At 45.6% G+C, this 15,593-nt stretch overlaps 1 protein-coding gene across 1 annotated transcript in view; it reads right to left on the reverse strand.

The window, feature by feature from the left end:
• The window catches only part of LOC112454384, a 120,113-nt gene that overhangs the window by 77,468 nt on the left and 27,052 nt on the right, over window positions 1-15,593 (reverse strand). Inside the window, exon 2 of the mRNA XM_025015743.1 lies at window positions 13,092-15,214. Within this exon, the coding sequence (XP_024871511.1) occupies window positions 13,092-14,732 (1,641 nt within the window). The 5' untranslated portion in view covers window positions 14,733-15,214. The remainder of the gene's footprint in view (window positions 1-13,091; window positions 15,215-15,593) is intronic.

Here is a 15,593-nt window from a genome sequence, read left to right on the forward strand (position 1 = left end):
CTCTCCCTCGCCCGTTGTGTTTTCCCTGGTGTTCGTGACCCGACTCGCGCCGCGCCGCGTCCCCGACGCGAGAGAAGTCGATGTCGACCTCGCTCGGTCGCCCCGTTTTCCTTCGACGACCCTCACCTGATCGTCCACGCATCGATGTCAACCAAACTTGTGTTAGCCGCTGGCACGGGGATACTGTCGAAGGACTGAGGCTGAGTAAATTTCTCCGCCGCCCCTTCGCGGGCAGCAATTTCTGTCTCGACAATATTAGGGGAAAACACTCTCACAGCGTACCCTATATACACTCATAAATATTTGCCCACCCGTAGAATTTCCTCACGTAATTTCCTTTACAACAGGTAGGTATTCTATTTTAAAACAAGATGACTCATCGCTTGTATCACGCTCATTTTTTTCAAGGTAAAAGATTTCCCTTATCGTTACATTTTCGAGAAATATAAAATGCGAATATTCATGAGAGATAGCATAGTTTGCTAGATTCACTGCATTTTTCATACTTGAAAATCCTGCTTTTCCTGATTTCCATGGCTCGGGAATATTCATATTTTCACTCTCGAAAGGATGTTAAATTCAAGAATGACCATTCGTACAATCTCAGCTGGCAAAAATTTCTGCGCTTCACGCAACAAGGTCCTTTACGAGCGAATCGAGAGTCGCGCGAGACGACCGCAGTCGCAATTTGAGAAACGGAGCAAAGAGATTTGATGAACTATAAAGTGTCGCATAAGCATACGTTATCGTACAGCTAGTAAGAAAGAAGCATAAAGGAGAAGTTATATAGATCGTAAACTCGCGACGCGTTACGCACCACGCGGTGATGCTCACGGAGTCATCCCGCTTTTAATCAGCATCGTCATCCATTCCTGGAAACCGAGCGCGCGGGCTTTTATTCGTCCGTTTTTCCGTTCGCGGGAACAGGTTTTCGCAATAAGCGGAAACTTTTTTCGCGGAATCCCGTGAGAACGCCTCAGCAAACGTCTCCACGTCTAGCCATGCCGTATCAACAAATTCGATAACGTGTCCCGCACGTTTCGGGCTGTTGCACAAGACTTTCGAACTCGTGCCACTTATAGAAATAAGATAAGATGTAGATTTTTCAGAATTACATCGCAGCCTAACACTACAAAAAACCGTATAACGGTATCAACATTAACTTTGAGAAAAGTACCTAAATAGTAGAATTTCGACTGCTTCAACGTTTCTACAAATATGATATAATCACCTAGGTCGGTTCGTTCGCGCGTCTCCGTTTAATTCGTTTCGCCGACCGTCATGGAATCGGCTTGCTCCTTCTCGATATGGCAGCAGGCAACTTTCAACGTAGAATGCATTTTTCCGTAAATTCGTGAGAACATCCGGCGACGCTCCGTGTTGTGGAAGCGTCTTAGGGAACGCCGGGGTGTCACCGATATTCGACTTTCGACTCGCGTTACGCTCGGTCGCGTTATACACGGAGATCGATAACATCGCGATACGAAACCCGCGACACGGCCGCCGTTATTTCTTCCGCCCCGCAGTGGTTGGCGATCAATTAAACGCGCTTTTATGCAAACGAGCGCGCGACCCGACGCAAAACAAACGCGAAGATAAATAGATTTCCAATTTTCTGATTATACAGCGAATTGGCACCGCGTTCCGCCGACGCGCGGCCTGCGGGAGCGAAATTCGAGCCTTTGCTCTATTTGTTAGGAAAGTGCTAATTAGGTAACGTTGCCTGCATCCGCGAGAGTTTCCGCGCGTCGCTATACTATGAACTCCCGTTTCAAAATAAAGCGTTGCCTGGGGATTCCAGCGACTCCCTTAGGGCATACGACGCATGCAGCGATATCATTTGCGAGTGATTCCTACTTTGTTAATGCATAAGCGTATTATAAGCGAATTAATTAATTTAAAAGCGTTACAGAAACTATTTGAAACGTTATTATCTTCTTATCACCAGTTAAAAAAGCAACAGTCTACGCGCAGCTGTGAAAAACGTCAGTATTATTTCTGTGCATTTTCTTCTCTCTCTCTCTCTCTCTCTCTCTCTCTCTCTCTCTCTCTCTCTCTTTCGATCTCATATTGTCGTCGACGTCTGGAATTTCATTCGCTAAACGATCGACAGCCCATGGAAAAACCGTCATTACATGAAAAGGGTCGATCCACTCTCATCGCCGTCGAGTCCGTTATCTGATTATATACGGCGTACAGATCGTCGCCATGCCCACTCGCAATAACGTTACGAATTACTGAAAGAAGTTCCGCATATCGCACAGCTTCGAAACGGACAGGCGACACGACCGGCGTTGGCGCTCGTCTGACGTATCGTGATTACCGTGATTGCGATCGTATGTGTGTGCGCGTCGAGCGTCGAGCGTACACACCACGTCGTAGATACAAAGGGACGCTTCATCGTTGCATCGGCGTCGAATTACATCTCATGTATCGGTATACGATCGCACTTCCGCTCCTTGTCGCATAATTATTTCGATCTCGCGAGTGGCTCGAGGATGCAGGGCATACACGCGATGTGAGCCTACAAACGTATGAAATGTAACGACGAGACATAACACGAGCGTTCAATCTAACGCACGAGAGAGATGGGATGACTCGAGTGAATCGCACCAATTGTAGATCAACTTGGAATGGAATTTTGTCTCGTACATCTCTTCATACTTTTTTATCCGGTTTTTGAAATCTCTTGACAAAAGCTTAGGAACAAGAAATTATCGTGACATAATCTTATACTCTCTTGGAAGTAATAACGTTTCTGAAACCGGCGAAGTTACTTCTGATTGTACATGAAGGACAGCTGCTACGAGACCGCGACGGAATGTGCTCGTTGAAATAGCTTTTCAACCCGAAACTCTTATCAGACTGTCGTGTATTAGACCACATTATGTTGTTACGGCCTACTCACGAAGTTCGTTCTCGAGGCACCCGTGTACTTACGGCGCAGTAAAAGCGGAAACTGGAGCGCCAAGCGTCTCAAATGAGTTCCGTGAAAATATTAAATCTCAAGCATCCGGAACTTTGCATCCACACAGAACGGTCTGCAAATACCACAGCAATGGCGCCCGTATATCAACAAGATCGCTGATTATGAGCAGTTCGCTCGGAGTCAAAGAGCTTACTCTAAATGTCACTCATGTATACGTTACGAGATAATCATATTTATACTGCGTGTGTGTGAATTACGGGATATTTAACCGAGAAATATTAAACAAATGTAAATCAATATTTAACGAAATAGAAAACACATTTCACGAGCCATCCTGTTGGAATTCGGATTATTTTTACGTCGTATATATTATACGTGTTATTTTACGAATAATATATCACAGTTAATTATTATATTATAATTATTTCAGTTAATTAATATATTACAGCCAATTCCTACCGTATTGATATTCGCAAATTATTAATTCACACGCAATTTCAAACGTCGAAGCAAGAGCATAACGGGAACCAGTTATTTCCGCTTACTACCGAATTAGACAAAAATCTCGTTTTTTTTAATAAATGGCTGTTATTGAGCGTAACGTTATGTGCTCAATGAGGACGGAATAATGAGACTGTCTAAAAGATGGCAGAAAATAGCTGAGAAAACAGTTAATATCTTGTGTAACAAAGTTCCGGTTTTGCACATAAAACTTGTCTTCTGAAATTTCTTAAAAAAGAAGCAAGTTTTTTTCCTCGACTTTTTGCCTTATCCAATAAAATTTATCTAGTATATAAATATTTATAATATTTATTATATTTATTATTATATAAGTCTACATAGAAGCATAAGCTAAAAAAATACGTAAACTGCATGTGCAATAAGCGTGAATTTTATATAATTTATAGTGAAAACGTATCCTTGGTAGGATATATGGGTATCCTTGTCCATTTTAAACGTTTCCTCATATGTTTTATGCGTTTTTTTTTTACAATGTGATCCTCATTGTTTATTTACAGGAGTTGGCGCGCGATCCCGAACGTCAAGCGAGTGCCAGCTGCTGACTTACGAGCTCGGTTACGAGATCGGCTGCCAGGGATTTTCTTTGGATGCGCGACGGAATTCGTATTACAGTTAAATCGCCTGGGAGGGGGAGCATTTAATGCGGCAAACGCTAACGGCGCGCGATACGGGGGATACGGGTGGCCAATTCTACCGGGAATCTAAATCTCACCGACCAGGCGGCCCATACGAGCGCCACGGCCTGAGAATCGTACACCCGCATTCCCGGAGAGTAGATGAGCTTGACGGCGTGATTGAGCGTTAAGGAGGAGAGACACGGGGAGGAGGGAGACTCGCGGTTTGCACGTTTTTACGAATCCCGTAACGTTATCACACGGATCACACGCGGACGAATATTCATGCAACTACATTCATTTACATAATCAGACATAATGACTCGCTTTATCACCCGTCACCCATCTTCACATTCGCGCGAATGAATGCACCCCGTTATGCGAGTTGACAATCAGATAAAATATCGAGCTATTCGGAAAAATGGATTGGGACTCGTCTTTCTTTTACATCGCAGTTTTGCAGACAATTCGTACACTTGTGCAAACGTGCCTGCAAAAGAGCTTCAGTGGCAAATTATTAAATTACAACTGTCGACTGTCAATGTTTTTCTAAGATATGTAAATAAAACCGAATTTTATAAAATTGTTGATTACAAAGCTTATGTTTACAAAACTATTTGTGAAAAACATACATAATGTTAATGGAATAATGTGTAAAAGTATGCCCCGTGAGTTCTATTAAAATAACATTCCTAAAGAGATTAACAAAATTTTAAACATAATTATAGTCAAATATAAGAGAATATATTAAACAAAATTTTGCATCAAATATAATAATAACAATAAAATAAATAAACTTATCCGTTGTATTACAAAAGAGCTTACAAAAGAGTAGATTATAATAGACAAGGGGCGTATTATTTATATAAGTATATCTTTCTTATGTATGAACCTACCAAACATTGCATTTACAACGAGAATAAAATAAAAACCTAATGAAATATATAAAAGTGAATGCGCGAAAATAAATCTCAAGTAATATATAAAAAAAATTTATATAACTTATAAATATACTTCGGTCAAAGACCGAAAAAAATATTGGTGCTGTCATCTTCACGACATGCTGCCTGTCGACTACCTACATCGCGACTGCCTACTTCGGTAAAGTAGGATTTGACTTGTCGATAACAGAGTGCATATTGCAGGGATCTACTATATCCACAATGGTAAAAGACTCGTTCTTATCTTATGCAAACAATTTACACAGCTAAGAATAAAGCAGAAATAATTTGTTCGATATATAGAGTCTGCCTATTAAAAAATAATTTTCTACAAGATAAAAATTTCGTCGATAAGCTAAAGAAATTTCTAAAAACTGTATTAATATCGAGAGCAATCTCTTCAAGGTCTTGCCGGTCTTGGTGCCTTCCATTCCCTCATTTTTATGGGATGAGACTATAAAATCCAAGCCGCACGCATTTGGTATGCATTCGACGTAAATGGGGTTTGGGATCGGTCGTCGTTTAAAAGCGAACCCATTGTCTTTCGCACCGCAGCGGTCTTGCGGTTTAATAACCGGAACTCAGGGTAGCCGTCGTTTGTCAGTTCATTAGCGCGCTAACCGCGCTCTAAAAAGTCCTCGAAGGATCGTTCGCGCGAGACGCTGCGTTTCGATCAACCGGCACGTCCGTTCTCAACGTTGTAGTCTCTCTTTCTCTTTCTCTCTTTCTCTCGCCACGAACGTAATAATCTTATTTGATTGCTCGAAGGGGAGGGCTTGGCAAAAATATGAGAAATATACTGTATCGTCCGCGCAGCGACTCTCAACCACGTTGCCCGAGGGTGTCACGAACATCTTCTCTCGGAGATGCTGTATTGAAAGACATCCGTTAAACGTGAACATATTATACGTACATCGCACGTTATAAATACATTTCTTCCTGCACCAGCAGGTAGAAATGTTAGCAGTGTTACTTCGCAAGGTTTGACTGCTAAACCGAAAAGATGCGGGTCTTCATAAAAAAAAAAAAAAAATTAATTAAATGAAAATAATTAAAAGTATGTTCTCACTGAATAGATCGCGATTAAATGCTAGACCTGCTGCCGGTGCAGCCATAGAACACCGGTGCAAACCGGAATCCGCTTGTTTGTTCGTGGCGTTATCTTCCAGACGTAGAGTAATACCATGTGCTCGGATCCGGTTTGTACCAAAGTGCATTCGGCCACCATCTGTGTTGACAAAAAGAAATTTTATTTCGCGAGGAGGGGAGGGCAGAGGAATGAGAAGAGAAGTGCGCGCGGAAGTGCACTGTCCGAGGATTCCGGGAAGATTTTGATCGCGGTTTACATCTTGACCCGTCCCCCAATCTAATTCCACCGCGCGCTTACATCTCTCAGCTACTCCGTGATAAACGATTTCGCCAAGCAGTCGTTCGTAATCGCGACGAGACGATGTATTATAAAAGGCACCGTTACAATTAGCGTTCGCAACGAGCAATTTCAGATCGACGCCCGCGGGACAAAAAGAGAGAAAGAGAGAACCGGCGCTTATCGCAAGCTCCGATCGGCAGCGGAGTTCGCGCACAAGGCAGGAAGGTGCAGGCGGATAAATTTCGTTTAACGTAACATCATTAAATCGTGACCGGTCCGCGTCGTTGAGCGCTATCTGAAAAACTTTTTACGCGCGGGCAGGCGCGCGAATGAACGCGAAAGTTGCTGAAGAGAATAAAATTTATGGCGATACGCGTCGCGGGTGCAACCTTTCGGGTTGCTTCGGTCGGTCGGCGCGATGGGCAACGTCCGCCGCGCGTGCATCGGTTGCGCGTGTGGAAAAAAAAAAGAAACAAACCGCCGCGCGCGATTGCAAATTTATTCGACTCGCTCCGAGGCGGACTCGCTGCGCGGCGATATCACCTTCTCGCGAGATGACACGCGATGATACCGCCAATATGAAAGTGAAATAAATATATTCTAAAAATAGCTTTCAATTCGCTGCGCAATACTGTTTTAATCAATGTCGCTTTGCATAATGCAACAATAAATTTTTCTCGAGAAGCGCCAAAAGATATATCCTACGTCCTTACTTCGTACAAACTTTCATATACTTTCTTATATTTTTAGATTATTAATTGTTAATTATAACAATCAATAAAGTGATCAATAAAATAGGATGTATTATTATTCTGACATGTACTGCCTCGGGAAGAGTAATTCCGGTTTGGATAATTTTATCTCGCGATCGTTACGGTCGATTTGAATAACTTTCGAGTGGAAAGCAAACGTATATACTGAGCGCGAAGCGGGGCACAAAAGGGACTCCCGGCCGGCAGAAGAAACGTCGCATGTCGCGCGAGAGTGGACTACGATGGCTCAAATGGCCCGTATTTCAATAATGATAAATCACCCGGTTCGACGCAACGACGGACACGGTCGGGCTCGAAGATCTCACCGTGAGATATCACCGTCAGGGGTCTATCTCGTGGCTTCTATCTTATAGATGGTCCTGTCCCCTCCCGGGCCCTACAGGACGATTCAACTTGGAGCGCCTCTCGAAGCCATCCGGCCGTGCCTTCCTTCACGAACACGATATTTTCTATTGTCATCGAGATGTTCCACCTATAGATGTCCGCTCCTGTCACAGGATTAGATCCACTTTCTTTTTTTATTAAATGTCAGTCACGACGATAACGCTTGTCCGTTCTTGCGACGCTACGAGAAACGATTCAATATATCAGGAGGTATTTACTTTAGATAATATTTCCTCACAGCGATGTAATACATCTGTAGAAGCGTGCTAAAGAACATTTCGACGTATCGGAAGGCTTTTAGAAATATCGATATTCTCGGAACAAGTTTAGACTCCTGCGTGCGACGGCGTACATTCTTGCAACATCATTTGTAATAATTTTCCTCCTATCGCTATTCGCGCCCGATCAGCGACGACTCGTTCGTTCTATCGGCCCGTTTCTATATACGTGCCTCCAACATCGCGCTCATGCCCAGATGCGTGGCACGTAAAGAAATCACGCGAAGATAACTCCTACACGGAGATATTATGTTGTGATATACGCCCGGCTGCCGAAGTATTACTCACTCCGGACGGGCGACGTATGCGCGTACATACGTGTATACGTGTGCGTTCACCGTCTCGTATTCACGAAAGCAATGAATACGGGATGCGGGATCAATTCAGACGACGGATTAAGCGCGTTCGAGATCAGGGTCGTAAGAAGGAAGAGAAGGATTCGATGCATCGCACCTGATCCGAGAACGTTCGTTGAACATTTGAATTTTCTCACGCCTTGTCGTAACAGTAACGCGATCCTTCGAAAATAAATTCCTTCGAGCGAGCTCAAGAATCGAAATTTTTTCAACATTGATGAAGCATTGATAAATTTATTCACGAAGATATTATCTAGTAAGTAATAACGCAGACGAGTGACTTTTTGGCGATCAGTTCATTCTATTTCCGACGTGGTGGTGTTGCACGATTATTTCCACCCTGCACTTTGCACGTGTCTCCGACATACGGCAGCCGCATACCTGATGATGCGCTCTTTTCTCCCATCGCACTTGCAGTCATCGCCACTTCTGTCGCCGGTCTTTCGCGCGCATCATCATGAGTCGTCTAGTCGCATCAACTTTACGTCTCACGTACGCGATACGTAATTTGCCGCCGGTCGATGAAACTGCGCGAGGAAAATCGTAGAAATTGTTGGGGAATTTCTTTCAGCGCCACGATACGCTGTTTAATTTCAGCATTTCTTTGGGAAACTTTTTCTCTTATCTTATCTAATCTACCCTGTTTTCCTTAATGCTTCATCGAATAGGATCACGTTCAGAAGAAAGAATCGAATCTTTTACAAGTAGTACTCGAACTTTAAGAATAAAATTGTTAGTTTAAAGAATGTAATGTGTAAAAAATTTGAGTAACTTTTATTCTATATTTTTAATCGCATTTTTACTATATTTAATTTCAACGATTGATAATATAATATTCGTAATTGTAAAAAAATAATATATTACAATAATTATCTCTTTATACAAACGTTTTTATGTGAAGCGTAAAATTTCTAGTAAAATACTCATAAAAATTCCAACATATTTAAGCCTGATTCGAGTCCACTTGGAAGTATTTAATACTCTTATTTTTCGAGAATACTCATAGAAGTTTCGAACCCATTTCATTCAGATTCATGGTCTAAAAGTACTGCTTTTATTTTCCGACGTAACCATAAAGAGTTTGAAACTACGCCAACAGATTCGAATCTATAATACTTACAGAACACTTAATCCCATCGCTAGTATTTTGACGGTTGCATTTGCAGAAAGAAGAGTATCATGCGTTTACGTGCGTTTTCTTTTCCGCGGCGTGTCGTTATGCCATCAGTTTACGTAATTCTATGAAATTTCTTTACGGTCGCGTTCGCGGCTCTCTCATTTCGCTCATGCTCGAAATCATATGAATTTAACGTCACATTCTCCGGCCGCGTATAAATATTACTAGTAATTTTCCGTCCGCAGACGGCCGTAATCTGCATACCTTTCAACGACAGCGAAAATGCACACGTCTGAGCCGGATGCGTAGGTTACGCGTCCCTGACCTAGGACGTCTCGATTTCATAGAGCTAAAAGAGTCGGCGACGAGCGTGTCCCGACCGTGACAAATGCCAAAGTACCCACGTGAGAGAATCTTCGATAATTTCACGGTTGTCGTAAATTCGTTTTGTGAAACGGCGATTCTCTTACGCAATCGGGGAATGAGAAGCGAGGAAACCTCACGGAAAATTTACACAGCAGTAACATTAACGATCCAGTCTTCACCTGTGTTCATTAAAGAGACATTTGATAGATTGGAGTTGCATTTACCCTCCCGATACAATTAACGTCTCCGATGTCTTCGCATTTATCGATATCGATAAACACGCGACGCCATGGGTACTCTATACTCTATAGTATTCACTAATAACATTCGAAAAGTAATGCACGGATAGATTGAAACAGCATGAAACAGGCACGCGCGACCGCGAACAAATCCGCGGATACGACCGTCGTATATAAACCGGATGAAACCATCGTGCGAGGAACATGTCAGCGCGCGATATTTTCTGAAAACGTACGATAAGAGGAGAGAAACAACGATAGCGAAAAAGAGAGAAAGAGAGAGCCTCTCCGTTGGATATGCCAGTGTTTAAAATCGGGCGGAAACCCAGTTAAACCCAGCGTGCCTCTCCAGCATTCACTAATAATAGAGCCAGATACTGGAAGGATAGAAATACGACTTCCTCCCTTCGCCACGCCGCGCGTGCCCCGCGTCCCAAAAATAACGAATGTTCGACACACGCTCATCGGAGCGAGGAGGGAAAGGGCGAAGACGAGCCGCGGGGCGGGCGGCTGTCCAATTCAAACAGTAGATACCCCCGCGCAACCAGCACGTGCTTCCACTTATCCCCGGCGATAAGCCGACGGATTTGTGCTAGTGCGTGCGTGTGCGTATATGCGGTGGGTCGCGACCCGGAAAGCGTGTGAACTTGTAACCCGACTCGTCCTCGAAGCCGCGACTCGTCGGCCGTTTCGGAGTCCGGATGAACGAAAGATCGAGAGTCTGAGGCCGAAATCGTGTTTAGTCTGCACTGCATACATTTTTATACAGTTCATACAGTTTATCGCTGAGCGTCGCTAGTTATAAAAAAAAGGGAAGATTACTCCGTATATAATCTCACTTTAATACAGCCAGCTTGTCGCTGAATTATCTTCCATCTCGCCATAGACATGTTCTTGAAAATATGCATGTATGTGAATTTTTTTCCTTTTACTCTTCCGCATACGCACGAGTGCGTAGCTTCGCCGTATATTTGCTCGGATTCGATCGAGCAAATAGACAAACGCGGCTCTTCGCTGGGTGAGGCGTTTCTCGGGTCAAAGGATCGATACCGGTTGTAGGTTTGCGAACGGTGTTGTGATCCGCATTACGGTTCTATTCCTGGGGGACTTTACACTATCGATTACGCACAGAAGGGCCACATGTCGATGAACTCGATCAGTACATAGAATGTCGCGCATTTCGAGATTACTAGCATTACCGTATATTCTAGCTCGACTAAATTAGAGACCTTACAGAATTGCATTTTGTATAACTGCATTTCTTTTCACTAAAGCGAATAAGTAATAAAATCTTATTCTGCGTTTAATTCCAAATAAATAAAAATGAATAAATGAAACTTCGATCTGCGGCTTAATCATCAAGATATTTAATACTGTGAACTTATGAAGCAGTGCACAGTGATCTGGCTTGCGATTGTATAATTTTAATGCAGCACGATTTAATTTCATATACTATGTTTATCGTATGATTTGTATCAAGTTCGAAATGCCCCTGATTATTCGCAATAATCACGCGATCGTAAGATGATATCGAAGACAAATGCGCGTTCTGTCGTTTCTATATTCATCTATTCCACTTGTCACCGCATATAATACGCGATTTGAATTCTTCAACGATTGCTGATTAATGTAATCGCGTTGCCTTTCACGCAAGATAAGAGCTCGATTGAATCTCCCGACCGTTTATCGCGCAAGACATCGCGATCTTCATCTTCGACGCCACTTCGCGAATCCCTATGCGTTTCGATTTTGTCGGTCAAAAGTTCAACAATGAATATAGTAGGTAATATTCAAAATTAATAATTGTGATAACCGATCTCTTATCAATATCCCGTTAAGACTCTAAATTTAATTAAAAAAAAAATTCGCGTCCGACAGATAATTCAATGTAATAAATTATATACGTATTAATAGCACGGAGGCTATGCGAGTCTTGCCTTAAGATCATGAAAATTAATTTACGCAAGACAGATAAGGCGCTACTTTACGAACTCACCGCTCGATGTTAAACTCTTCGTCGACTCGTCTCTAATTGCGGCGGGTTCCACGAAGCCGAGGATTCCGTCGTCGTCTCTATACTCCCTATCGGATCGCGCGCTACCGATCGCGCAAACGGTCGTAAAGCGGGATCCTGACAGAGGCGTTAGGATAGCTCGCTCTCGGCGCGGCAAACGGCACGGAACGGGTTAAAGGCGAGTTAATGGCAAGTTATTCGCGGAGAAATACGTCGACGGATGACCGGACAGTCGAGGATAATCGAGGATCCTCCTTCTTTCTCTCTTCGGGGAAGACTTTTCCGACTGCCGGGCCGCAAGCACCTTTTCGCGGCCGGACGTCTATCTTCGTGCGATCGCGGAGTCGTGGCGCACGCCGGGGTGAAAGTTACTCGCCGCGACATAAACATCACGGATAACGATTACGATAAAACCCGACGAGCCGACCAATTCCCCGTCCAGGCGAAATGCCGTGTCGCTTATTCGGTTTCTCTTTCAGACGTATCGATTTCTTTCGGGGGGGATTCCGCCGTAGCGGACGCCGCAGCCGAACAAGTATTTCCATTACTTTATAATCTTTAACGTTAGATATCTCAACGACATTAAGCCGCAAATTGAAGCCCTATTAAAGTCGGATTTGTTTGAAATTACACAAGGAATAAGATCTTATTGCTTGTTCGTGTCTACAATTAAAAAACCACTGTATATATCGGCATTTTCGAGAGAAAATCGGCTCTAAATTGCACGAAAAAGTCGTAAGCAAAATTTGTGCGTATATATAATATACATATTTAGCTTTACATACCGATAATATGTCTTCCATAGACATTGTATCAGCAAATGCTTTTAAAGTTCTAAAATAAGAACTACCTATATCTAACAGAATGTATATAGAATTCAATGATCTCTTGTTAAACGATGATTAAAACTGACCATTAAAATCTTGATTTTATTACTTTAGTTAAGAATAAGTATATGTGTGAAAAGCGTATAAACGAAATTGTTCGGAGACGCCCTGTATGCCCGTATACATGAAATCGACCAGACGGGGACGGCGACCTCCGTCCGGCGCGATCCTTTGTCAAAGTCCCTTAATCATAGCCCCATTTCTCAAGCGGAATCTCCCGCGGATCTCCGAGCGTGGAGTACGCGGCGTGACGAACGACTCAATTATTGTCCGGCGCACCCCTCGAGGGGGACTTCACTTACCTCTTCCACAAAGGATCTCTGCATATTGGTCCAGCACAGTTTGCACGGGCACACGTCCTTACTCGCCTCCTTCGGGTTCTCATTCCGTTCGCGGTCCCGCGCGTTACCTGATGCGGCCTGATGCGGCGGCGGCGGCGGCACCGGCGGCGGCAGCGGACTGGTGGCCACTTCGAGGCTGTCCGAGCTCGAGTTGTGGCGTCGCGGCGGCGTGATATTGCTGCCGACGTTCGCCTGCTGGCAGGTCGCCTGCCTGACCTCGCACGACCTGCCGTGCTCGCACTTGACGGGGTACGACGGGGATATGTATAGATTCAGCATGCACTTGTTGCTCGGCTGCTGGGGCTGCGGCCGCAGAAAATCGTCCAGAAGATAAAAGCTCTGCGCGCGACTCGATCGTGTAGTGGAGGTCGTGCCGCGGGTCTCCATGGCGCTCTGTTCCGTGGCTCTGCCGTGCTCGCGTCCCTCTCGAGTGCTCCTGCATTGTTCGGGGTCATCCAGCTGATGTCGGTTGCGCTGCGGGACGTGTCTCTCGTCGAGCTCGTTTGCCGGCTCGCTATCTTGGTACAACCTGCGGCTGACCTTTGACCTGCCAGCAATTTGACCAAACTCCCCGTTCTCCCGATAAACGTCTCTACTGACACGGGACACCCGCGCCGAGTAGGACGTCGGCTGTTGATAGCGCGCCTTGCAGCTCGAACCGCGCGATTCCTCGCGGAAGTGATCGCCCTCGATCATGGACACGCTCATGTTGTGCGATAGGGAGTTCTGACTGATGTGAGAGCTACCGCTGGTGCCGACGGGAGTCCTTAAAAGTGCGCCGAGGGACCGCCACTTCCGATCCTGTTGGTTCGTCGATGTAGACGAAACCGAGGATCTGTTCCACTTCCTCTCGTTCGACGGCGACGTTAGCAGGCTGTTACCCACGGGCCACTTCCGATCGTTCGTGGGGGACGTCATCGAGGTCGGCCACTTTCTCCCGTTCGAGGGTGACGCCATCGAAGTGCCTGGCCATTTCCGTAGTTCTGACGACGGTGCGCTGATAGCGGCAGTGGCACCGCCGGTTGCATTCAGTTGCTCCTCCCGTTGTCGGGCCTTCCACCAGGACGACGTCGAGGTGAAGAGAATCAACGCGCCCCGTAATGGATTCTGATTCTTGGCAGTTCCCTTCGGTGAGAGATCGCGGTGGTCCTTGACTTTCAACGGGCAGTCCCTGAAGTTGGAGTCGCACTCGCGGTCGCTGAACGCGGCGGCGTCACGCTGTTCCCTCAGGGCGTTCTTCGCGGCCGCCACTTCTTCCTCGTGATACAAGGTCGCATTCGTGCTGCGCAACCGCGGCCGGATCCTCACGAAGCCGTAATCGTTGCCGTCCTGAAGGACGGGATCAAACGGTTCGCGGGACTGTTGCTGATGATGCTGCAGGAGGGAGCAATGCGCGGCCGCTGCCGCGGCCGCAGCCGCCGCCGCCTGGCCGCTGGACGTGTACTGATGATGACCGTTGCTCAGCTGTAGACTCGGTTGTTGCAGCAACGTCGAGGTCCTCGCCCGATGACCCTCGCCGGCAGTGCCGCGTTGCAAGCACGAGAAGCTCGCCGAGTGCCGTAAGCTCGAGGGCGTGTTGCCCGGCTGACTCACGCCCAACATGTCGCCACCTTTTATTTTCAGTCTTTGATCTCTCGAGGGAGAGAGAGAGCGGGTGTGTATATATTAATATAAGCGTGTACGTGTGTGTACGTGACGAAGGCAGGGCCGACACGTAGGGGGAAGGCAGGTAGGGGGGCAGTTAGCGAGGAGCGAAAGCCAAGATCGACCAAGGAACGGTTCAGCGGACGAAGCGGCAATCTAGCTCGTCATTACTCCTGGCAGTGTTTTTATCAGTCTCGCGATAACATCCGGCGTGTTCTCTCGCGAGGAAGCAAGGAGGAATCTCTCCTTCTTTCTTCTACGCTGACCTGTTCTTCCCTCGGTCAATTCCTCTTCCCTGTATCGCGCGCATCATCATCGTCCTGACTTGAAATTCGTGCGGTTCTCTCTCTCGTCGAAAAGCCCTGCCACACGGGCTACATCCTCGTCGTTATTGGATGACTCTCGCTATCGTACGCGATGTCTATAGATGGTACCGAGATCTGTAACAGAAAGTAGGAACAGGGTAGGGAGCGGCAACTCAAAAGAAAAATGGCTACGATGAAACGAAGCGTCGGTCGGTGGCGCATCCGTGAAAAATCAAAGTGCTCGATGAGGTAAATCAGGTGACGTTGCAGAGGGGGGGGGGAAGAATGATTTCGTCGTCATGATCTGCGTGAAATGATCTGGGTGAACGCGACGGTGCGACGATCGACTCGGCTATCGAAACTCGCGATGGGTCGTGCGTGTTGACTTCTCGAAGGGATCGACGAGAGTTGAAGGCCGTTTTGCGGCCAGCGTGTTCGAGGCATGGTATCGGGATATCTACCAAGGTATTTTCTATGAAAGTTCGCCGCGTTTCTACGACAATGCGTGAACAGC

The sequence above is a fragment of the Temnothorax curvispinosus genome, unplaced genomic scaffold (assembly GCF_003070985.1).
Source record: "Temnothorax curvispinosus isolate PA1 unplaced genomic scaffold, ASM307098v1 QBEX01005011.1, whole genome shotgun sequence".
NCBI classification, from domain to species: domain Eukaryota; kingdom Metazoa; phylum Arthropoda; class Insecta; order Hymenoptera; family Formicidae; genus Temnothorax; species Temnothorax curvispinosus.